This window comes from Coregonus lavaretus (assembly GCF_964263955.1).
Source record: "Coregonus lavaretus genome assembly, chromosome: 13".
Lineage (NCBI taxonomy): Eukaryota > Metazoa > Chordata > Actinopteri > Salmoniformes > Salmonidae > Coregonus > Coregonus lavaretus.
This window is the reverse complement of record NC_140000.1, coordinates 35834256-35859348: the sequence shown is the minus strand read 5'-3', so window position 1 is coordinate 35859348 and position 25093 is coordinate 35834256. Positions and strand designations below refer to the sequence as shown.

The following is a 25093-nucleotide window of genomic DNA, read 5'->3' as shown; positions in this document are numbered from 1 at the left end:
GATGGGAGAACCTTCCAGAAGAACAACCATCTCTGCAGCACTCCACCAATCAGGCCTTTATGGTAGTGGCCAGACGGAAGCCACTCCTCAGTAAAAGGCACCTAAAGACTCTCAGACCATGAGAAACTAGATTCTCTGGTCTGATGACACCAAGATTGAACTCTTTGGCCTGAATGCAAAGCGTCACGTCTGGAGGAAACCTGGCACCATCCGTACGGTGAAGCATGGTGGAGGCAGCATCATGCTGTGGGGATATTTTTCAGCGGCAGGTACTGGGAGACTAGTCAGGATCGAGGCAAAGATGAACGGCACAAAGTACAGTGAGATCCTTGATGAAAACCTGCTCCAGAGCGCTCAGGACCTCAGACTGGGGCGAAGGTTCACCTTCCAACAGGACAACGTCCCTCAGCACACAGCCAAGACAATGCAGGAGTGGCTTCAGGACAAGTCTCTGAATGTCCTTGAGTGGCCCAGCCAGAGCCCAGACGTGAACCCGATTGAACATCTCTGGAGAGACCTGAAAATAGCTGTGTGGCAACGTTCCCCATCCAACCTGACAGAGCTTGAGAGGATCTGCAGAGAAGAATGGGAGAAACTCCCCAAATACAGGTGTGCCAAGCTTGTAGCGTCATACCCAATAAGACGCAAGGCTGTAATCGATGCCAAAGGTGCTTAAAAAAAGTACTGAATAAAGGGTCTGCATACTTATGTAAATGTAATATTTTAGTTATTAAGATTTTTATAAATTAGCAAGAAAATCTAAAAACCTATTTTGGCTTTGTAATTATGGGGCATTGTGTGTAGATTGATGAGTGGGGAAAAAAACAATTTAATCAATTTTAGAATAAAGCTGTAACCTAACAAAATGTGGAAAAAGTCAACGGGTCTGAATACTTTCCGAAAATATTATAGGATGCATTTGCTCCATTGGTTTTGTTGGTAGGCCACTGATAGGCCTATATTATGCCCTAATAGCCTGCTTGGCCACTGACTAAAACTATAATTAATGCGGGTACAGCCAGTGTTCACAGTAAACATGTGCAAGTTGCACAGAATGCTCACAACTTTCAAAGTGGCAGGTTTTTTTTAGGGAACCATTAGGCTAAGATTAAGTTCTCTCTTGGGTCGAGGGGTGACACTGATTTCAAGTTGTATGCAGGGCTACCTCATCACCACAGCGTGAGTTCAACTCACCTTCGATACCTAGTCTTTCTTGCTTGACGCTGTTTTCCTATCTCAGCCCGTTGAATCTGTCCAGCATCATTGCATGCCTCTGACCTTACCCTACCTCTCCAGGGCGCAACGCCTCCAGTGAATGAGTTCAAGGCGGGCATGAAGCTGGAGGCACAAGACCCTCGGAACACCACGTCCACCTGCATTGCTACAGTGGTGGGCCTGACGGGATCGCGGCTGCGCCTGCGCCTCGACGGCTCCGACAACAAGAACGACTTCTGGCGCCTGGTGGACTCGTCGGAGATCCAGCCTATCGGCAACTGCGAGAAGAACGGGGGCATGCTGCAGCCGCCATTGGGTGAGGAGGAGAGAGAAACACATTTTCGCACAGTCACACACACACAGTTGCACACTCAGATACTACATACACATTATGGATATGATGTGGCTATTTTTTTTTCTTCTTGGATCTTTAAATTGTTTGCTATCAGACAGCGCTACTTACATTCCTCAGTTAGATTTACACCAGACTGATGTATACTGGGGTATATTTATTAGTGCACACTGTAGCGAAACGTTTTGCAACGGAAAATATTTTGTAATGAAACGAGAGTTGCTTATTGGACAAATTAATGTAAGTGTAAATTTGGTGCAATTCTCTAAATGTCCACTAGGTGTCAGTGAATATCAGATGTCTATGGCCCACCTCCATGCACATTACTATGGCCTACCCCATGCACATTACTGAAGGGTCTCGTCTACTGTGTATGGATGAGAGTTTTTTTGACAGCGTCTGTACTTATCCCACAGGCTTCCGTCTGAACGCGTCCTCCTGGCCCATGTTCCTTCTAAAAACACTCAACGGTGCCGAAATGGCCCCAGCACGCATCTTTCACAAGGTACCTCTCACAAAGCAGCACACACTCTCGATATAGACCTGTTTATAACACATACAGTGGGGGAAAAAAGTATTTAGTCAGCCACCAATTGTAAGCAGCTTGGTTTGAAGAAATCAACTGTGGGAGCAATTATTAGGAAATGGAAGATATACAAGACCACTGATAATCTCCCTCGATCTGGGGCTCCACGCAAGATCTCACCCCGTGGGGTCAAAATGATCACAAGAACGGTGAGCAAAAATCCCAGAACCACACGGGGGGACCTAGTGAATGACCTGCAGAGAGCTGGGACCAAAGTAACAAAGCCTACCATCAGTAACACACTATGCCGCCAGGGACTCAAATCCTGCAGTGCAAGACGTGTCCCCCTGCTTAAGCCAGTACATGTCCAGGCCCGTCTGAAGTTTGCTAGAGTGCATTTGGATGATCCAGAAGAGGATTGGGAGAATGTCATATGGTCAGATGAAACCAAAATATAACTTTTTGGTAAAAACTCAACTCGTTGTGTTTGGAGGACAAAGAATGCTGAGTTGCATCCAAAGAACACCATACCTACTGTGAAGCATGGGGGTGGAAACATCATGCTTTGGGGCTGTTTTTCTGCAAAGGGACCAGGACGACTGATCCGTGTAAAGGAAATAATGAATGGGGCCATGTATCGTGAGATTTTGAGTGAAAACCTCCTTCCATCAGCAAGGGCATTGAAGATGAAACGTGGCTGGGTCTTTCAACATGACAATGATCCCAAACACACCGCCCCGGCAACGAAGGAGTGGCTTCGTAAGAAGCATTTCAAGGTCCTGGAGTGGCCTAGCCAGTCTCCAGATCTCAACCCCATAGAAAATCTTTGGAGGGAGTTGAAAGTCCGTGTTGCCCAGCGACAGCCCCAAAACATCACTGCTCTAGAGGAGATCTGCATGGAGGAATGGGCCAAAATACCAGCAACAGTGTGTGAAAACCTTATGAAGACTTACAGAAAACGTTTGACCTGTGTCATTGCCAACAAAGGGTATATAACAAAGTATTGAGAAACTTTTGTTATTGACCAAATACTTATTTTCCACCATAATATGCAAATAAATTCATTAAAAATCCTACAATGTGATTTTCTGGATTTTTTTTCTTCTCATTTTGTCTGTCATAGTTGACGTGTACCTATGATGAAAATTACAGGCCTCTCTCATCTTTTTAAGTGGGAGAACTTGCACAATTGGTGGCTGACTAAATACTTTTTTCCCCCACTGTACCTGTACACATATACACACTCCCTTTCCCAGCATATACACCTATGTAGCTAAACTGTCCATTGATGGCCATTTGTATTTATTAAGGATCCCCATTAGCTGCTGCCAAGGCACTCTTCCTGTGGTCCGGCAAAATTAAGGCAGTTATACAATTGAAAAACATCACAATACATTCATTACAGAATTTACAACACACTAAGTGTGTGCCCTTAGGCCCATATTCCACTACCACATATCTACAACACAAAATCCATGTGAAGTGTGTGTACGTGTGTGTGCATGCATGTGTCTGTGCCTATGTTTGTGTTGCTTCACAGTCCCTGCTGTTCCATAAGGTGTATTTGTATCTGTTTTTTATATCTGATTCTACTGCTTGTGTCGGTTACCTGATGTGGAATAGCGTTCCATGTAGTCATGGCTCTATGTAGTACTGTGCGCCTCCCGTAGTCTGTTCTGGACTTGGGGACTGTGAAGAGACCTCTGGTGGCATGTCTTGTGGGGTATGCATGGGTGTCTGAGCTGTGTGCTAGTCGTTTAAACGGACTGCTCGGTGCTTTCAACATGTCAATACCTCTCACAAAAAGAAGTAGTGATGAAGTCAATCTGTCCTCTACTTTGAGCCAGGAGAGATTGTCAATATATGAACCAAGATGGCGTAGCAGTGCGGTTGTGATCTTTGTTGTGTGTCCATGTTAATAGCCAGTTTATTTTTATTATTATTTTTATTTTTTGTTGTATTTTTCGTACATATTTCCCTATCACACTTTTCATCCTTCTACTAAATATACTTTCCTGCAACCCGCCTCACTCAATGTGGAATGGATTCTATTATTTACTCACCTTTATCTAGAATCTCCGGTTGAAACTAGCTAGCCAGCTAACTAGCTACTTGCTATTAGCCACCGTTAGCGGTTTTCACCCAGAACATCGGATTTTCTGCCGGAATAACTGAATCACTGGACCCTAACACCGGATCGCAACTAGCTAGCTGCAACCGAATGGATGTTGCTGTAGGCTAATCACCACTGCCCCCGAAGCAAGCACCAGTTAGCCTTGAGCCAGGCCCATATCCCGGCTATCTACCTCTTTGTCTACCGGACGGGAGTAGCCAGCTAACTAGCTACTTGCTATTAGCCACCGTTAGCGGTTTATCACCATTGTCCTTGGCCTGCACTACCTACCAGCCAGCTCTAGCCTGGACTATTATCGGCCAGTCTGCACTGTCTGCACAGCGCGTTATTGACCCAGAACATATCGGATTTTCTGCCAGAATCACTAAATCACTGGACCTTTAACACCTGATCAATCGCAACTAGCTAGCTGCAACCAAATGGATGTTGTTGTTGGCTAATCAGCCTTGAGCTAGCCTCGAGTCAGGCACATCTCCCGGCTATCTACCTCTCTGTCAACCGGACGGGACCTCCTAGAGTCGACACTGAGCCCCGCCGATCCATCACGACTGGTCTGCCGACGTCATCGTCTGTGGTTTCAACAGGCTTCCCGTTGCAACGACCACGAAGATCCATCTGCTAGCCCCGGCCCGCTAGCACACGCAAATAACAGCCGTGCTTCCTGCTCGCTGTGCTTTAGCACCAATTCGAACTGCTCTCGGCCTCACATATTGCTGTTCACTGGACCTTATGATCACTCATCTGCACAGCTGATGCCTGCTGGACTGTTCCTTTACACGGTACCCTGTCCTGTTTGTTCTGTTTAGCCTCAGCCCAAACTTTATCGCTATTACCAGTTGTTGTCTTAGCTCTCTCTAATAACACCTGTGATTGCTTTATGCCTCTCTCCCATGTCAATATGCCTTGCCTATTGCTGTTCCAGTTAGTTCTTATTATACAATTTCAATATAGAAGTATAGAAGTCATTCTCAAACTGCCTCAAATAGCTCCTTTGTTCCACCCCCCATACACGCCGAGACCGGCTCAATCGGTGCCTCCAGTGATGCTATCTCTTTCATTGTTACCCAACGCTTAGGTTTACCTCCACTGTACTCATATCCTTCCATATCCTTGTCTGTACATAATGCCCTGAATCTATTCTACAACGCCCGGAAATCTGCCCCCTTTATTCTCTGTACCCAACGCACTAGAAGACCAGTTCTTAAAGCCTTTAGCCGTATCCTTATTCTAGTCCTCCTCTGTTCCTCTGGTGATGTAGAGGCTAACCCAGGCCCTGCAGCCCCCAGTATCACTCCTACTCCTACTCCCCAGGAGTTATCATTTGTTGACTTCTGTAACCGTAAAAGCCTTGGTTTTCTGCACGTTAACATCAGAAGCCTCCTTCCTAAGTTTGAGTTATTCACTGCGTTAGCACACTCCGCCAACCCTGATGTTCTAGCAGTGTCTGAATCCTGGCTTAGGAAGGCCACCAAAAATTCTGAAATTTCCATCCCCAACTACAACATTTTCCGTCTAGATAGAACTGCCAAAGGTGGTGGAGTTGCAATCTACTGTAGAGATAGCCTGCAGAGCTTTAGCATACTATCCAGGTCTGTTCCCAAACAGTTTGAGCTCCTACTTCTAAAAATCCACCTTTCCAGAAATGTCTCTCACTGTTGACGCTTGCTACAGACCCCCCTCAGCCCCTAGCTGTGCCCTGGACACCATATGTGAATTGATTGCCCCCCATATATCCTCAGAGTTCGTACTGCTTGGTGACCTAAACTGGGATAACACCCCGGCCGTCCTACAATCTAAACTAGATGCCCTCAATCTCACACAAATGATCAAGGAACCTACCAGGTACAACCCAATGTGGTCCTCTGTAGCTCAGCTGGTAGAGCATGGCGCTTGTAACACCAGGGTAGTGGGTTCGATCCCCGGGACCACCCATACACAAAAATGTATGCACGCATGACTGTAAGTCGCTTTGGATAAAAGCGTCTGCTAAATGGCTTATTATTATTATTATTATTATTATTGTTATTATTATTATTAGAATAACCCTAAATCCGTTAACATGGGCACCCTCATAGATATCATCCTGACTAACTTACCCTCTAAATACACCTCCGCTGTCTTCAACCAGGATCTCAGCGATCACTGCCTTTTGCCTGCGTCCGTAACGGGTCCGCGGTCAAACGACCACCCCTCATCACTGTCAAACGCTCCCTAAAACACTTTAGCGAGCAGGCCTTCCTAATTGACCTGGCCCAGGTATCCTGGATGGATATCGATCTCATTCCGTCAGTAGAGGATGCCTGATTTGTTCTTATAAAAGTGCTTTCCTCTCCATCTTAAATAAGCATGCCCCATTCAAAAAATTCAGAACTAAGAACAGATATAGCCCCTGGTTCTCCTCAGACTTGACTGCCCTTGACCAGCACAAAAACATCCTGTGACGTACTGCATTAGCATTGAATAGCAACTTTTCAGGGAAGTTAGGAACCAACAAGCAGTTAGGAAAGCAAAGGCTAGCTTTTTCAAACAGAAATTTGCATCCTGTAGCACTAACTCCAAAAAGTTTTGGGACACTGTAAAGTCCATGGAGAATATGAGCACCTCCTCCCAGCTGCCCACTGCACTGAGGCTAGGAAACACTATCACCATCGATAAATCTACAATAATCGATAATTTCAACAAGCATTTTGCTACGGCTGGCCATGCTTTCCACCTGGCTACCACTACCCCGGCCTTCTCTGCACCCTCCGCTGCAACTTGCCCATGCCCCCGCTTCTCCTTCACACAAATTCAGACAGCTGATGTTCTGAAAGAGCTGCAAAATCTGGACCCCTACAAATCATCTGGGCTAGGCAATCTGGACCCTTTCTAAAAAAAAAATATCCGCCGAACTTGTCGCAACCCCTATTGCTAGCCTGTTCAACCTCTTTCGTAACGTCTGAGATCCCCAGAGATTGGAACACTGCCGCGGTCATCCCCCTCTTCAAAGGGGGTGACATTCTAGATCCAATCTGTTACAGACCTATATCCAACCTGCCCTGCCTTTCGAAAGTTTTTGAAAGCCAAGTTAACAAACAGATCACCGACCATTTCGAATCCCACCGTACCTTCTCCGCTATGCAATCCGGTTTCCGAGCTGGTCATGGGTGCACCTCAGCCACGCTCAAGGTCCTAAACGATATTATAACAGCGATCGATAATAGACAGTACTGTGCAGCCGTCTTCATCGACCTGGCCAAGGCTTTCGACTCTGTCAACCACCGCATTCTTATTGGCAGACTAAATAGCCTTGGTTTCTCAAATGACTGCCTCGTCTGGTTCACCAACTACTTCTCAGATAGAGTTCAATGTGTCAAATTGGAGGGCCTGTTGTCTGGACCTATAGCAGTCTCTATGGGGGTGCCACAGGGTTAAATTCTTGGGCCGACTCTTTTCTCCGTGTATATCAATGATGTCGCTCTTGCTGCAGGTGACTCTCAGATCCACCTCTACGCAGACGACACCATTTTGTATACATCTGGCCCTTCATTGGACACTGTGTTAACAAACCTCCAAACGAGCTTCAATGCCATACAACACTCCTTCCGTAGCCTCCAACTGCTCTTAAACACTAGTAAAACTAAATGCATGCTCTTCAATCGAACGCTGCTGGCACCCGCCCACCCGACTAGAATCACTACTCTTGGCAGGTCTGACTTAGAATATGTGGACAACTACAAATACCTAGGTGTCTAGTTAGACCGTAAACTCTCCTTTCAGACTCACATTAAGCATCTCCAATCCAAAGTTAAATCTAGAATTAGCTTCCTATTTCGCAACAAAGCCTCCTTCACTCATGCTGCTAAACATGCCCTCGTAAAACTGACTATCCTACCGATCCTTGACTTCGGCGATGTCATTTACAAAATAGCTTCCAACACTCTACTCAGCAAATTGGATGTAGTCTATCACAGTGCCATCCGTTTTGTCACCAAAGCCCCATATACTACCCACCATTGTGACCTGTACACTCTCGTTGGCTGGCCCTCACTACATATTAGTCGCCAAACCCACTGGCTCCAGGTCATCTATAAATCACTTCTAGGCAATTCCCCGCCATATCTTAGATCATTGGTCACCATAGCAACACCCACCTGTAGTATGCGTTCCAGCAGGTATATCTCACTGGTCATCCCCAAAGCCAACACCTCCTTTGTCCGCCGTTCCTTCCAGTTCTCAGCTGCAAATGACTGGAACGAACTGCAAAAATCTCTGAAGCTGGAGACACTTATCTTCCTCACTAACTTTAAGCATCAGTTGTCAGAGCAGCTTACCGATCACTGCACCTGTACACAGCCCATCTGTAATTAGCCCACCCAACTACCTCATCCCCATATTGTTATTTACATTGTTATTTATTTTGCTCATTTGCACCCCAGTATCTCTATTTGTTAATACTAAATTGTAATTATTTTGCACTATGGCCTATTTATTGCCTTACCTCCATAACTTATTACGTTTGCACACACTGTATATAGATTTTCTATTGTGTTATTGACTGTACGTTTTGTTTTTGTTTATTCCATATATAACTCTGTTGTTTTTATCGCACTGCTTTGCTTTATCTTGGCCAGGTCGCAGTTGTAAATTAGAACTTGTTCTCAACTGGCTTACCTGGTTAAATAAAGGTGAAATAAAATAAAATACTGTTGTATCAATATGTATTGACCATGACAGTTTACAATCCAGGGTTACTCCAAGCAGTTTAGTCACCTCAACTTGCTCAATTTCCACATTATTTATGACAAGATTTAGTTGAGGTTTAGGGTTTAGTGAATGATTTGTCCCAAATACAATGCTTTTAGTTTTTGAAATATTTAGGACTAACTTATTCCTTGCCACCCATTCTGAAACTAACTGCAGCTCTTTGTTAAGTGTTGCAGTAATTTCAGTTGCTGTAGTAGCTGACATGTATAGTGTTGAGTCATCCACATACATAGACACACTGGCTTTACTCAAGGCCAGTGACATGTCTTTAGTAAAGATTGAAAAAAAGTAAGGGGCCTACACAGCTGCTCTGGGGAATTCCTGATTCTACCTGGATTATGTTGGAGAGGCTTCCATTAAAGAACACCCTCTGCTCTGTTAGACAGGTAACTCTGTATCTACAATATAGCAGGGGGTGTAAAGCCATAACACAAGTTTTTCCAGCAGCAGACTATGATCGATAATGTGAGAAGCCGCGTTGAAGTCTAACAAAACAGCCCCCACAATCTTATCATCAATTTCTCTCAGCCAATCATCAGTCATTTGTGTAAGTGCTGTGCTTGTTGAATGTCCTTCCCTATAAGCATGCTGAAAGTCTGTTGTCAATTTGTTTACTATAAAATAACATTGTATCTGGTCAAACACCATTTTTTCCAAAACTTTACTAAGGGTTGGTAACAGGCTCATTGGTCGGCTTTTTCAAATCGAATCAAATTTTATTTGTCACATACACGTGTTTAGCCGATGTTATAGCGGGTGTAGCGAAATGCTTGTGCTTCTAGCTCCGACAGTGCAGTAATATCTAACAATTTCACAACATATACTTAATACACACAAAACTAAGGAATGGAATTTAAGAAAATATACATATATGGCCAAGCAATGACAGAGCGGCATGGACTAAGATACAGTAGAATATTATAGAATAGAATGCAGTATATACATATGAGATGAGTAGTGCAAGATATGTAAACATTATTAAAGTGACTAAACATTATTGAAGTGACTAGTGTTCCATTTCTTAAAGTGGCCAGTGATTTCAATAGGCAGCAGCAGACTCTAATGTGCTAGTGATGGCTGTTTTTCATTCTCTCGGTCCCAGCTTTGATGCACCTGTACTGACTTTGCCTTCTGGATGATAGCGGGGTGAACAGGCAGTGGCTCGGGTGGTTGTTGTCCTTGATGATCTTTTTGGCCTTCCTGTGACATCGGGTGCTGTATGTGTCTTGGAGGGTGGGTAGTTTTCCCCCGATAATGCGTTCGGCAGACCGACAGTTTCCGTACCAGGTGGTGATACAGCCCGACAGGATGCTCTCAATTGTGCATCTGTAAAAGTTTGAGGGTTTTAGGTGCCAAGCCGAATTTCTTCAGCCTCCTGAGGTTGAAGAGGCTCTGTTGCGCCTTCTTCACCACACTGTCTGCGTGGGTGGACCATTTCAGTTTGTCGGTGATGTGTACGGCAAGGAACTTGAAGCTTTCCACCTTCTCCACTGCGGTCCCGTCGATGTGGATAGGGGGGTGCACCCTCTGCTGTTTCCTGAAGTCCACGATCATCTCCTTTGTTGTGTTGACGTTGAGTGAGAGGTTATTTTCCTGGCACCACACTCCCAGAGCCCTCACCACCTCCCTGTAGGCGGTCTCGTCATTGTTGGTAATCAAGCCTACTACTGTTGTGTCGTCTGCAAACTTGATGATTGAGTTGGAGGCGTACTTGGCCACACAGTCATGGGTGAACAGGGAGTACAGGAGGGGGCTGAGCACGCACCCTTGTGGGGCCCCAGTGTTGAGGATCAGCGAAGTGGAGATTTTGTTTCCTACCTTCACCACCTGGGGGCAGCCCGTCAGGAAGTCCAGTACCCAGTTGCACAGGGCGGGGTTCATACCCAGGGCCCCGAGCTTAATGATGGTACTATGGTGTTGAATGCTGAGCTATAGTCAATGAACAGCATTCTTACATAGGTATTCCTCTTGTCCAGATGGGATAGGGCAGTGTGATGGCAATTGCATCGTCTGTGGATCTATTGGGGCGGTAAGCAAATTGAAGTGGGTCTAGGGTGACAGGTCAGGTAGAGGTGATATGATCCTTGACTAGTCTCTCAAAGCACTTCATGATGACAGAGGTGAGTGCTACAGGGCGATAGTCATTTAGTTCAGTTACCTTTGCTTTGGGGCCGGGGGCTCCTGCCAGTAAAGGGAGCTTTACTATTCTTAGGTAGTGAAATGACTTTTGCTTCCCTCCAGGCCTGAGGGAACACACTTTCTAGTAGGCTTAAATTAAAGATATGGGAAATAGGAGTGTCAATATCGTCTGCTATTATTCGCAGTAATTTTCCATCCAAGTTGTCAGTCCCCGGTGGCTTGTCATTGTTGATAGACAACAATACTATTTCACCTCTTCCACACTCACCATTGGGATCACAACATCATATGTGATCATATACATTTGCCAATGAAGTGAAGCTTCTGAACAATTTCACATTTCATCTGGATAATCCCACATTTACCCACTCCCTTGTCACTGACCTCTCCCATCCCTGCCACCTCCCTTCCCCTACTACCCCAGCAGGAGCCCCCGGCCCCAGAGCAGAACTCCTTCCAGGTGGGCATGAAGCTGGAGGCGGTGGACCGCAAGAACCCCCACTTCATCTGCCCGGCCACGGTGGGGGCGCTGCGCGGCGTGGAGGTGCTGGTCACCTTCGACGGCTGGCGGGGTGCCTTCGACTACTACTGCCGCTACGACTCCCGGGACATCTTCCCCGTGGGCTGGTGCTCTCTCACCGGGGACAACCTGCAGCCGCCCGGCACCAAAGGTCTGTGTGTCTGTTTGTGTCCCCCTGTAGACTTGTCAGCTATTGATATAGTGGTCATTGATGTAGCCTAATACCTGTGGTATTCACTTTAACGTTATTGATTCATGTAAAATCACATTTGACAGAAACTGAAGGAATTCAAATCTGAAGTTAAAGGCTCTGAAATGTCATCTGAATGAGATGAGTGGATTATTAGGTCAATAGAATGCACCTTTGAAATTCCTTCTCTTGTGTTGGAGGAAGACCGAATGTGAGTGAATGAGTGAGGAAGGACAGAAGGGAGAGAAAGAGGAAGGGTCACTTTTGTAAGAGTGATGACCTTGGCACAGGCCTGTGAAGGGGGGGATTGGGCAGAGCTGTGTGATTGTATGCCCCACTCTGTGGGCCTAATGCTGGCACTAAAAGGGGCCAAGGCAAAGGGGGCATCCAGGATAACCAGAGACTGAGAGAAAGTAGGAGAAAAACCGATAGGGAAAAGGAGCTGTCTGTGAAAGGCGGGCTGTTTACGTTGTCTTGTCAGCAGAGGGGAGGAGAGTGAAGGAGGGCAGGAAAGGAGAGAAGAGGAGTAAGAGCTGGAAAAGAGTAGAGGGTGAAGGAGAGGACAGCAGCGCAGCAGAGTGAGGCTGGGTTTTCCACTGCTGAAGAGTAAGTTGAAATAAATACAGGGCGATCAAAAATATTTGAGGCCCTCATGTTAGCCGCAGCGAAAAAAAATGTCTGTTTTAAAGCTAATTTCCTGCAATTCTACACATTTTGCCATGGCTTATGCTATCTCAGTCACTCCAACATTATAAGGAAATCAATGCCATGACAAAAATACTCCTGAATGCATAATTTTTTGAATTTTAGATTCTCCATGACTGTCAAGCTTGTATTTAGGTGATTGTTAGTTCTCAAAGGAGATCTTATTAAAAAATATATAGGTCCATTATCTTTTCTAAATACAGTGCTTTCAGAAAGTATTCAGACCCCTTGACTTTTTCCACATTTTGTTACGTTACAGCCTTATTCTAAAATTGATTAAATTGTTTTTTCCCCTCATCAATCTACACACAATACCCCATAATGACAAAGCAAAAACAGGTTTTTATAAATTTTTGCAAATGTATAAAAAATCGAACTTAAATATACATTTACATAAGCATTCAGACCCTTTACTCAGTACTTTGTTGAAGCACTTTTTGACAGCGATTACAGCCTCGAGTCTTCTTGGGTATGACGCTACAAGCTTGGCACACCTGTATTTGGGGAGTTTTTCCCATTCTTCTCTGCAGATCCTCTCAAGCTCTGTCGGATTGGATGGGGAGCGTCACTGCACAGCTATTTTCAGATCTCTCCAGAGATGTTCGATCGGGTTCAAGTCCGGGCTCTGGCTGGGCCACTCTAGCATTCAGAGACTTGTCCCAAAGCCACTCCTGCGTTGTCTTGGCTGTGTGCTTAGGGTTGTTGTCCTGTTGGAAAGTGAACCTTCGCCCCAGTCTGAGGTCCTGAGAATCTTGTTTCTCATGGTCTGAGAGTCATTTAGGTGCCTTTTGGCAAACTCCAAACGGGCTGTTGTGCCTTTTACTGAGGAGTGGCTTCCGTCTGGCCACTCTACCATAAAGGCGGAGTGCTGCAGACATGGTTGTCCTTCTGGAAGGTTCTCCCATCTCCACAGAGGAACTTTGGAGCGCTGTCAGAGTGACCATCGGGTTCTTGGTCACCTCCCTGACCAAGGCCCTTCTCCCCCGATTGCTCAGTTTGACCGGGCGGCTAGCTCTAGGAAGAGTCTTGGTGGTTCCAAACTTCTTCCATTTAAGAATGAAGGAGGCCACTGTGTTCTTGGGGACCTTCAATTCTGCAGAAATTGTTTGGTACCCTTCCCCAGATCTGAGCCTTGACACAATCCTGTCTCGGAGCTCTACGGACAATTCCTTCGACCTCATGGCTTGGTTTTTGCTCTGACATGCACTGTCAGCAGTGGGGCCTTATATACAGTGAGGGGAAAAAAGTATTTGATCCCCTGCTGGTTTTGTACGTTTGCCCACTGGGGGGGGGGGGGGGGGGCAGGGTCAAAATCTAAAGTAACAGTCTGTATCTGGTGTGGCCACCAGCTGCATTAAGTACTGCAGTGCATCTCCCCCTCATGGACTGCACCAGATTTGCCAGTTCTTGCTGTGAGATGTTACCCCACTCTTCCACCAAGGCACCTGCAAGTTCCAGGACATTTCTGGGGGGAATGGCCCTATCCCTCACCCTCCGATCCAACAAGTCCCAGACGTGCTCAATGGGATTGAGATCCGAGCTCTTCGCTGGCCGTGGCAGAACACTGACATTCCTGTCTTGCAGGAAATCACACACAGAAAGAGCAGTATGGCTGGTGGCATTGTCATGCTGGAGGGTCATGTCAGGATGAGCCTGCAGGAAGGGTACCACATGAGGGAGGAGGATGTCTTCCTTGTAACGCACAGCGTTACGATTGCCAGCAATGACAACAAGCTCAGTCCGATGATACTGTGACACACCGCCCCAGACCATGACGGACCCTACACCTCCAAATCGATCCCACTCCAGAGTACAGGCCTCGGTGTAACGCTCATTCCTTCGACGATAAACGCGAATCCGACCATCACCCCTGGTGAGACAAAACCGCGACTCGTCAGTGAAGAGCACTTTTTGCCAGTCCTGTCTGGTCCAGCGACGGTGGGTTTGTGCCCATAGGCGACGTTGTTGCCGGTGATGTCTGGTGAGGACCTTTCTTACAACAGGCCTACAAGCCCTCAGTCCAGCCTCTCTAAGCCTATTGCGGACAGTCTGAGCACTGATGGAGGGATTGTGCGTTCCTGGTGTAACTTGGGCAGTTGTTGTTGCCATCCTGTACATGTCCCGCGGGTGTGATGTTCGGCTGTACCGATCCTGTGCAGGTGTTGTTACACGTGGTCTGCCACTGCGAGGACGATCAGCTGTCCGTCCTGTCTCCCTGTAGCTCTGTATTAGGCGTTTCACAGTACAGACATTGCAATTTATTGCCCTGGCCACATAAAATAAATAAATTGGTCATTTAGCAGACTCTCTTATCCAGAGCGACTTACAGGAGCAATTAGGGTTAAGTGCCTTGCTCAAGGGCACATCGACATATTTTGCACCTAGTTGGCTCGGGGATTAGAACCAGCGACCTTTCGGTTACTGGCACAACGCTCTTAACCACTAAGCTACCTGCAGTCCTCATGCCTCCTTGCAGCATGCCTAAGGCACGTTCACGCAGATGAGCAGAGATCCTGGGCATCTTTCTTTTGGTGTTTTTCAGAGTCAGTAGAAAGGCCTCATAGCTGTGACCTTAATTTTCATAGCTGTGACCTTAATTGCCTACCGTCTGTAAGCTGTTAGTGTCTTAACGACCGTTCCACAGGTGCCTGTTCATTAATTGTTTATGGTTCATTGAACAAGCATGAGAAACAGTGTTTAAAACAATGAAGATCTGTGAAATTATTTGGATTTTTATGAATGATCTTTGAAATTATATATTAATTGTTTTACTGTTTGGACATAGGCAGCCCGAAAAAAACACTTAGGCGTCCCGCCCAAACCTTTCTTTGCAGAACAAACCCTGCCATCTGAGGAGAAGAAAAATAAATAAAGTATGTTGAGGGGTGTCTGACCCTACTGAGCTCCTTCACAATGTTTAGTCCATGGCAGTTGTGGTGATAGTGAGCTCTTTAGTTTTTAGGAGGTGAAATAGCAATGGTTGACATTGTGTATCTTTTATGTATAATAAATGTATGTGTGTGTGTGTTTATTAGTATGTGTGTGTGTTTGTAAGTACGTATTTTGTTTTTCAATACTGTCTCACTTGCTGCTTTGTGTAAAGTGCCTATCATAAGTATTCACCACCCTTGGATTTCTTCACATTGTTACAAAGTGGGATTAAAATGGTTTTAATTGTCATTATTTGTCAACAAAATACTCTGTCAAAGTTGAAGAATTTTGTAAAAATACAATAATGAAACATAAAACACTAAAGTATCTTGATTAGGGGGTATTCACTGTGTTGCAGTTGCCATACTAGGCGGTGATCCATCCCGACAGAATGCTCTCAATGAGCTAAAAGATGTGATGGATAAAGTGATGCGCATAATCAACTTTGTCAGGGGGACATCGAGCACCCAACACCATCTTTTCCGCAAGCTTGTGACAGAATTGCTGGCTGAGTAAAGGAAAAGCGCTGGAGCGGTTCTGTGAGCTGCATGACCAGGTTGTGGATTTTCTCAGAAAAAGCTAAATATGGGCAGCAGCTGATCACCTTTGCATTCTGGAAAATGAGGATTTCCTCTCCGTTCTTTTTTTGGCTGTCACTTAAACAGGTTAAATCTGCAGTTACAAGGAAGAGGTAAAACAGTCGTGGACATGGTGGAAAAACTTGAGGCCTTTACTAGGAAGCTTGAGTAGTTCGATTTGGACTTTTCATCTGGAAGGCTGCACTTCCACACGTTGAAGAATCAGGAGTGCCGAGTCCCTGAGTGCGTTTTGGGTGGCAAGCTCAGAGGAATACAGCACAATAAAGAAACTTGCATTTTATGTGCTACCAATGTTTGGATAAACTTACACCTGCAAGTCCTCCTTTTCCTCTATGAACGCAATCAAGACTCACGACAGAAACCGGCTTTCACATAAGTCAATCGAGGACTGCCTGCGCATCAAAATCACATCCATCTCATCTCAGAAATGCAACTTTTCCAATTGAGTAAGTAACTTAGTAGCCTATATGACTGTATTTAACAAATACTAAATACTTATCCAAGGCTATTTAGGGCTCATGCTGACAGTATTTTCTGTCTGTACATTTGCAGACATCACCTTTTTTTCTTTACATGATTGTTTTATGTAGGATGCTACATTGTTGTCCAGTTGCCATTGTAAGCAGGCCTAATAGAAGTGGGAGTTTTTCAATTAGGCCACATTTTTTTATTGTGAAAGATGCTGTTAAGCCATAGCCTACCTCAGCCAGTTAAGTTATTTAATGTAAGGCTCGGAAGAAATAGGCTGCAATTAAGCCCTCTTGTTTTATGAAGTCAAATTTAAAATAAAGATTATTGTTGAAATGAATTACTCAACTGGTGTAGTTTTTCTTTATCTTTTCCTGTGCGCCACTTGCATAACAAGTTAGCTAGGCTATAATTTCAACACCAGGCGCTGTTCATGTCCTATTGATTGCGCTGCGGTCGCAACTTTACATTTCAGCACCACAAAATGGTCCTCTGCCTGCTTTATTAGTTGACTGTCTACTCTCTCCTCATGAATGTAAAAATGTAACTTTTGCATTATTTAGGTGGGGTAACTTCCTTCTTGGGATATTGCATTTGGGACTTTTTGCATCGCGGGTCTGAGGGGGGTGTGTTCGGGTAAGGTGGAGGTAATATTATCCTTAACTAGCCTCCCAAAGCACTTCATTACATTTACATTTTAGTCATTTAGCAGACGCTTTTATCCAGAGCGACTTACAGTTAGTGAGTGCATACATTTATTATTTTTATTTTTCATACCCCCCCGTGGGAATCGAACCCACAACCCTGGCGTTGCAAACACCATGCTCTACCAACTGCGCTACATCCCTGCCGGCCATTCCCTCCCCTACCCTGGACGAATTGTGTGCCGCCCCATGGGTCTCCCGGTCGCGGCCGGCTACGACAGAGCCTGGATTCGAACCAGGATGTCTAGTGGCACAGCTACCTTAGACCACTGCGCCACTCGGGAGGCCAAAAGTAATGATGACTGAAGTAAGTCCTGCTGGGCAATAGTCATTTAGTTCAGTTACCTTCACTTTCTTCGGTACAGGAACAACGGAGGACATCTTGATGCAAGTGTGGACAACAGACTGGGATAGGGAGAGATTGAATATGTCCGTAAACACTCCAGACAGCTGGTCTGCACGTGCTCTGGGTGTATTGATACACCATCCAAAGCCTAATTAATAACTACACCATGCTCAAAGGGATATTCAGTGTTTGTCTTGTAAAACATTGACCCATCTACCTATCGGTGCCTTTCTTTGCGAGGCATTGGAAAGGTCCCTAGTCTTTTTGGTTGAATTTGTGCTTAGAATTCACTACTCAACTGAGGGACCTTAAAGATAATTGAGTGTGTGGAGTACATTCACTATATATACAAAAGTATGTGGACACCCCTTCAAGGTAGTGGATTTGTCTATTTCAGCCACACCCGTTGCTGACAGATTTATAAAATCGAGCACACCGCCATGCAATCTCCATAGACAAACATTGGCAGTAGAATGGCCTTACTGAAGAGCTCAGTGACTTTCAACGTGGCATAGGATGCCACCTTTCCAACAAGTCAGTTCATCAAATTTCTACCCTGCTAGAGCTCCCCGGTCAACTATAAGTGCTGTTATTGTGAAGTGGAAACGTCAAGGAGCAACAACGGCTCAGCCACGAAGTGGTAGGCCACACAAGATCATAGAACAGGACCGCCAAGTGCTGAAGCGCGTAGCACGTAAAAATCGTCTGTCCTCGGTTGCAACACTCACTACCGAGTTCCAAACTGCCTCTGGAAGCAATGTCAGCACAATAACTGTTCGTCGGGAGCTTCATGAAAAGGGTTTCCATGGCCGAGCAGCCGCACACAAGCCTAAGATCACCATGCGCAATGCCAAGCGTCGGCTGGAGTGGTGTTACGCTTGCCGCCATTGGACTCTGGAGCAGTGGAAACGGGTTCTCTGGAGTGATGAATCACGCTTCACCATCTGGCAGTCCGACGGACGAATCTGGGTTTGGCGGATGCCAGGAGAACGCTACCTGCCCCAATGCATAGTGCCAACTGTAAAGTTTGGAGGAGGAGGAATAATGGTCTGGGGCTATTTTTCATGGTTCGGGCTAGGCCCCTTAGTTCCAGTGAAGGGAAATTTTAACGCAATAGCATACAATTACATTCTAGACGATTCTGTGCTTCCAACTTTGTGGCAACAGTTTGGGGAATACCCTTTCCTGTTTCAGCATGACAATGCCCCCATGCACGAAGCGAGGTCCATACAGAAATGGTTTGTCGAGATCGGTGTGGAAGAACTTGACTGGCCTGCACAGAGCCCTGAAATCAACCCCATCAAACACCTTTGGGATGAATTGGAACACCGACTGCGAGCCAGGCCTAATCGCCCAACATCAGTGCCCGACCTCACTAATGCTCTTGTGGCTGAATGGAAGCAAGTCCCCGCAGCAATGTTCCAACATCTAGTGGAAAGCCTTTGCCAGAAAAGTGGATGGCTGTTATGGCAGCAAAGGGGGGACCAACTCCATATTAATGCTCATGATTTTCGAATGAGATGTTCGACGAGTAGGTGTCCACATACTTTGGGTCATGTAGTGTAGATGGTGTAGTCATTCAAAAATCATGTTACTCCCTTTATTGCACACAGACTGAATCCATGCAACCTATTATGTGATTTGTTAAGCACATTTTTACTCCTGAACTTATTTAGGCTTGCCATAACAAATTAATACTTATATAACCAAGATATTTTTGTTATTTATTTTGTATTAATTTGTAAACATTTATAGAATTTTCTTTTCACTTTGACATTAAGGAGTATTTTGTGTAGATCGGTGACAAAAAAAATCACAATTAAATCCATTTTAATCCCACTTTGTAACACAACAAATGTGAAGAAAATCCTAGGGGGGGGGGGGGGGGGGATACTTTTGATAGGCACTGTATCTGATACTGAGGTGTACATGTGCCTAATTATAACTTTCAGATTTTACTTCGGTGCGTGCCATTATGGGTGTGTGTATTTTACAAACCTGGGTTCAAATACTATTTCAAATATCACAATTACTTTCACAAACATTCAATGTACCTCTGGTCTCATGGCCCTCCCAACCCTACGGGAGGGCAGCTTCTCTGTCCTTGCACCACAATGGTGGAACCAGCTTCCCCCTGAAGCTAGGACAGCATTGTATTTTCCTAAAACATGTGAAACCCTACCTCTTCAAAGAGTATCTGCTAAATGATTAAAATGTAAATGAATTAAGTATTCAGATATATTGAATTTGAAAAGACAAGTAGTTGAATATTTTAATGTATTTGGAAATACTCTTGGAAAGTATTTGAAAATACACTGACTACCTCAAATACACTCCCATGCATTTAACCCAGGTATTTGAAAATAGTATTTGGATATATATATATATATATATATATATATATATATACACATACATACAGTGGGGGAAAAAAGTATTTAGTCAGCCACCAATTGTGCAAGTTCTCCCACTTAAAAAGATGAGAGAGGCCTGTAATTTTCATCATAGGTACACGTCAACTATGACAGACAAAATGAGGAAAAGAATTCCAGAAAATCACATTGTAGGATTTTTTATGAATTTATTTGCAAATTATGGTGGAAAATAAGTATTTGGTCAATAACAAAAGTTTCTCAATACTTTGTTATATACCCTTTGTTGGCAATGACACAGGTCAAACGTTTTCTGTAAGTCTTCACAAGGTTTTCACACACTGTTGCTGGTATTTTGGCCCATTCCTCCATGCAGATCTCCTCTAGAGCAGTGATGTTTTGGGGCTGTCGCTGGGCAACACGGACTTTCAACTCCCTCCAAAGATTTTCTATGGGGTTGAGATCTGGAGACTGGCTAGGCCACTCCAGGACCTTGAAATGCTTCTTACGAAGCCACTCCTTCGTTGCCCGGGCGGTGTGTTTGGGATCATTGTCATGCTGAAAGACCCAGCCACGTTTCATCTTCAATGCCCTTGCTGATGGAAGGAGGTTTTCACTCAAAATCTCACGATACATGGCCCCATTCATTCTTTCCTTTACACGGATCAGTCGTCCTGGTCCCTTTGCAGAAAAACAGCCCCAAAGCATGATGTTTCCACCCCCATGCTTCACAGTAGGTATGGTGTTCTTTGATACAACTCAGCATTCTTTGTCCTCCAAACACGACGAGTTGAGTTTTTACCAAAAAGTTCTATTTTGGTTTCATCTGACCATATGACATTCTCCCAATCCTCTTCTGGATCATCCAAATGCACTCTAGCAAACTTCAGACGGGCCTGGACATGTACTGGCTTAAGCAAGGGGACACGTCTGGCACTGCAGGATTTGAGTCCCTGGCGGCGTAGTGTGTTACTGATGGTAGGCTTTGTTACTTTGGTCCCAGCTCTCTGCAGGTCATTCACTAGGTCCCCCCGTGTGGTTCTGGGATTTTTGCTCACCGTTCTTGTGATCATTTTGACCCCACGGGGTGAGATCTTGCGTGGAGCCCCAGATCGAGGGAGATTATCAGTGGTCTTGTATGTCTTCCATTTCCTAATAATTGCTCCCACAGTTGATTTCTTCAAACCAAGCTGCTTACCTATTGCAGATTGTCTTCCCAGCCTGGTGCAGGTCTACAATTTTGTTTCTGGTGTCCTTTGACAGCTCTTTGGTCTTGGCCATAGTGGAGTTTGGAGTGTGACTGTTTGAGGTTGTGGACAGGTGTCTTTTATACTGATAACAAGTTCAAACAGGTGCCATTAATACAGGTAACGAGTGGAGGACAGAGGAGCCTCTTAAAGAAGAAGTTACAGGTCTGTGAGAGCCAGAAATCTTGCTTGTTTGTAGGTGACCAAATACTTATTTTCCACCATAATTTGCAAATAAATTCATTAAAAATCCTACAATGTGATTTTCTGGAGAAAAAAATTCTCAATTTGTCTGTCATAGTTGACGTGTACCAATGATGAAAATTACAGGCCTCTCATCTTTTTAACTGGGAGAACTTGCACAATTGGTGGCTGACTAAATACTTTTTTTTCCCCACTGTATATGTGTATATATATATATATATATATATATATATATATATATATATATATATATATATATATATATATATATATATATATATTTTTTTTTTTTACAAATAACCATTCAAATACTCAAAAGTACTTGTTTTAGGCTGTGTATTTGAAAATACTCAAATACACAGAAAAAAGTATTTTCAATACCAGATACTCAAATACACATGTATTTGAACCAGGTCTGGTATATTGCCCCACAGGCTAAGTCATGTGTTAATCGCTCAGTCCGGTCACCTTGTAAAAGTATTCAAGGTGGATCCAGGACAAATAGCTCTGTGCAACACCATGCCGACTGAACTGGTGTGCGTGTGTGCGACTTTGTACGTGTGTCCGCGTTCATGTGTGACTTTGTGTGCTGCACATATTGTCATCGTGGTTGCTTCGTACACTGTAGGCAGTGCGTGATTTAGACTTTGCCTGGCCCCTAAGAACGGAAGGGTGTGTACTACAGGGTGGGAGGTTTAAAGATACATTTAAACACCATATCTGACAGCAGTTTGTGTCTTTATTGCTACTACTCTTATTTCCCAGGCAGTGTCAGCATGTTCTGCTTGATGGGTATCTGTAGGCTACTGGTTTGCTTTTTCTTCTGGTGAGTCTTGCACAGAGATTACAACGAGCGAGAGTAATTGTCTGCGGTTTATGAGGAATTTGGTCTTGTCCGGTCCCCATTGGCGAGTCCTTGCAAGTGTATCAAAATTCAAGGGAGGAAGGAAGTGTGCAGAGAGGACGAGTCACACGGGTACCTTAGTGCAGAGGAACTCCTGTCTACTTTCACTGTCTTTGTATTTGTCTGTCTGTCTGTGCTTGATTGGCTGTATCAGAACCACTTCACAAAGCTTAAGAGCCTCTCTGTTGTGCAAGGTCTGTATTTGTTTGTCTCACCCTTTATCGTGTGTGCATGAAGTGAGCTGATTGCTTTGTATCACTCATTGCAAGTTCTGCCATTGATATCTGTCTCAGTGAAGAACTCTCTCTCGATTCCATTCAAAGGGCTTTATTGGCATGAGAAACATACTGTATGTTTACATTGCCAAAGCAAGGAAATAGATAATAAACAAAAGTAAAATAAACAATCAGAAAAGAACAGTAAACATTAAACTCATCAAAGTTTCAAAAGAGTAGAGACATTGCAAATGTTATATTATGGCAATGTACGGAGTTGTAACAATGTGCAAATAGTTGAAGTACAAAAGGGCAAATAAATAAACATAAATATGGGTTGTATTTACAATGGTGTTTGTGTTTCACTGGTTGCCCTTTTTCTTGTGGCAACAGGTCACACGTCTTGCTGCTGTGATGGCACACTGTGGTATTTCACCTAATAGATATGGAAGTTTATAAACGTTTTGATTTGTTTTCGAATTTATAAAAATTTGATTTGTTTTCTAAATCTTCGTGGGTCTGTGTAATCTGAGGGAAATACGTCTCTAATATGATCATACATTTGGCAGGAGGTTAGGAAGTGCAGCTCGGTTTCCACCTAATTTTGTAGCCTGTCTTCTCTCGAGAGCCAGGTCTGCCTACGGTGGCCTCTCAATAGCGAGACTATTCTCACTGAGTCTGTACATAGTCAAAGCTTTCCTTAATTTTGGGTCAGTCACAGTGGTCAGGTATTCTCCCGGGCTCCCGAGTGGTGCAGCGGTCTAAGGCACTGCATCTGTGCTTGAGGCGTCACTACAGACCCCCTGGTTCGATTCCAGGCTGTATCACAACCGGCCGTGATTGGGAGTCCCATAGGGCGGCGCACAATTGGCCCAGCGTCGTCCGGGTTTGGCCGGTGTAGGCCGTCATTGTAAATAAGAATTTGTTCTTAACTGACTTGCCTAGTTAAATAAAGGTTAAATAAATATAAAATTCTGGACCAAATATCATTCCAGTTTGCTCAGTTTTTGGTAAATTCTATCCAATGTGTCAAGTAATTATCTTTTAGTTTTCTCATGATTTCATTGGGTCTAATTGTGTTGCTGTCCTGGGGCTCTGTGGGGTCTGTTTGTGAACAGAGCCCCAGGACCAGCTTGCTGAGGGGACTCTTCTCTAGGTTAATCTCTCTATAGGTGATGGTTTTGTTATGGAAGGTTTGAAAATCGTGACTGGGGGTATTGATACACCATCCAAAGTGTAATTAATATCTTCACCATGCTCAAAGGGATATTCAATGTCTGCTTTTTCTTTTTGCCCATCTACTAATTGGTGCCCTTTGCGAGGCATTGGAAAATCTCCCTGGTCTTTGTGGTTGAATCTGTGTTTGAAATTCACTGCTCGACTGAGGGACCTTACAGATAATTGTATGTGTAGTCATATTATTATTTTTTAAACACTATTATTGCACACATGCAACTTATTATGTGACTTGTTAAGCAGATTTTTTCTCCTGAACTTATTTAGGCTTGCCATAACAAAGGGGTTGAATACTTATTGACTCAAAATATTTCAGCTTTTCAAAAGTGACCGCAAATGCGATTATGCATGTAATGCTTTTATTATAAAGGTGCATTTGAATGGGGAAAATTATCTTCCCCAAACTTGAAACTCACACGCTGCTTATATATACCAGTTAGGCTCTACACCCCTTGTAAAGCGGATTAATGTGCTTAATTTTAAGAAGTTATTTGGCCACTTTAGTTGTGATACAAACCTTATTGAAACATATAGGCCTATGGGCTAGGCTACATGAGGTGTGCGACTATAATTCGAAAAAGTAGCCAAAAAAAGGCATTGTTTCTTATGCTGGGCATCATTCACAAGTGATAGGCTAATATTGTCACCCATAAGACTATTTTTGATTTAATCTTGTCTTTACATATACTAAATAATATGTGTGACATTTGTTTTGATTTAGAATGGACCATTATCATGCACCTGTATCGAAAACGGGCAGTGGGGAAAAATACATGTCATCTATGCACTTAAATAGCGAATGGAGGACGCTTTTCGCCGTGGTTTATTTTCACGCCAGCGAGGTAGGCTATACTCCTGTTGTAAATATAAGCAATGTGCTTAATATTAGGAAAGTTAAGAAATAAATATAGTAGGCCTAGCCTATAGAAAGCTAATGGGATTCTCGTGTTTTTATTAACGGCCATCTCTCTGTTTTCTCCCGCAATTGCATAGCCTATAGAAATGTTGCGCAATATGAACTCATGGGCTCTCATGAAGTGTTTGATTAGATTTTCGAATACATTTGCATTGATGTCAGAGTGATTAGAGGGATAATAGAGTGCAAGTACCAGGCAGTTAGCAAGTTTGGTAGGCTACTAATGACCAGCAGTGGTCCTGGCAACTCTCTTTCTCTCTCTGTCTCTCATCCTTCCCTATGAAGGCAGGGCAGTAAGAGAGTGTAACACAACTTGCCTCTTTGTTCTGCAGCTGAAAGCATACTGGGTCACTGTGGCCCTCCTTAACACAAAAGCTGTCTGGGTCTATTTACACTTGTGTGTGGCTGGTTCTACCACTCCTGC

The 25093-nt window shown here is 44.3% G+C and overlaps 1 protein-coding gene across 5 annotated transcripts in view; it reads left to right on the top strand.

Annotated features, from left to right (window-relative positions):
* Window positions 1-25093, top strand: part of LOC311139577 (polycomb protein SCMH1-like) — a 52799-nt gene that overhangs the window by 14837 nt on the left and 12869 nt on the right. For 4 of the 5 annotated variants that reach the window (XM_084174482.1, XM_084174478.1, XM_084174479.1 and 1 more), the window contains exons 6-8: window positions 1297-1531; window positions 1984-2072; window positions 11537-11783. In XM_084174482.1, coding sequence (XP_084030608.1) covers window positions 1297-1531; window positions 1984-2072; window positions 11537-11783 — 571 coding nt within the window. The remainder of the gene's footprint in view (window positions 1-1296; window positions 1532-1983; window positions 2073-11536; window positions 11784-25093) is intronic. The other variant, XM_084174480.1, reaches the window with a different exon arrangement.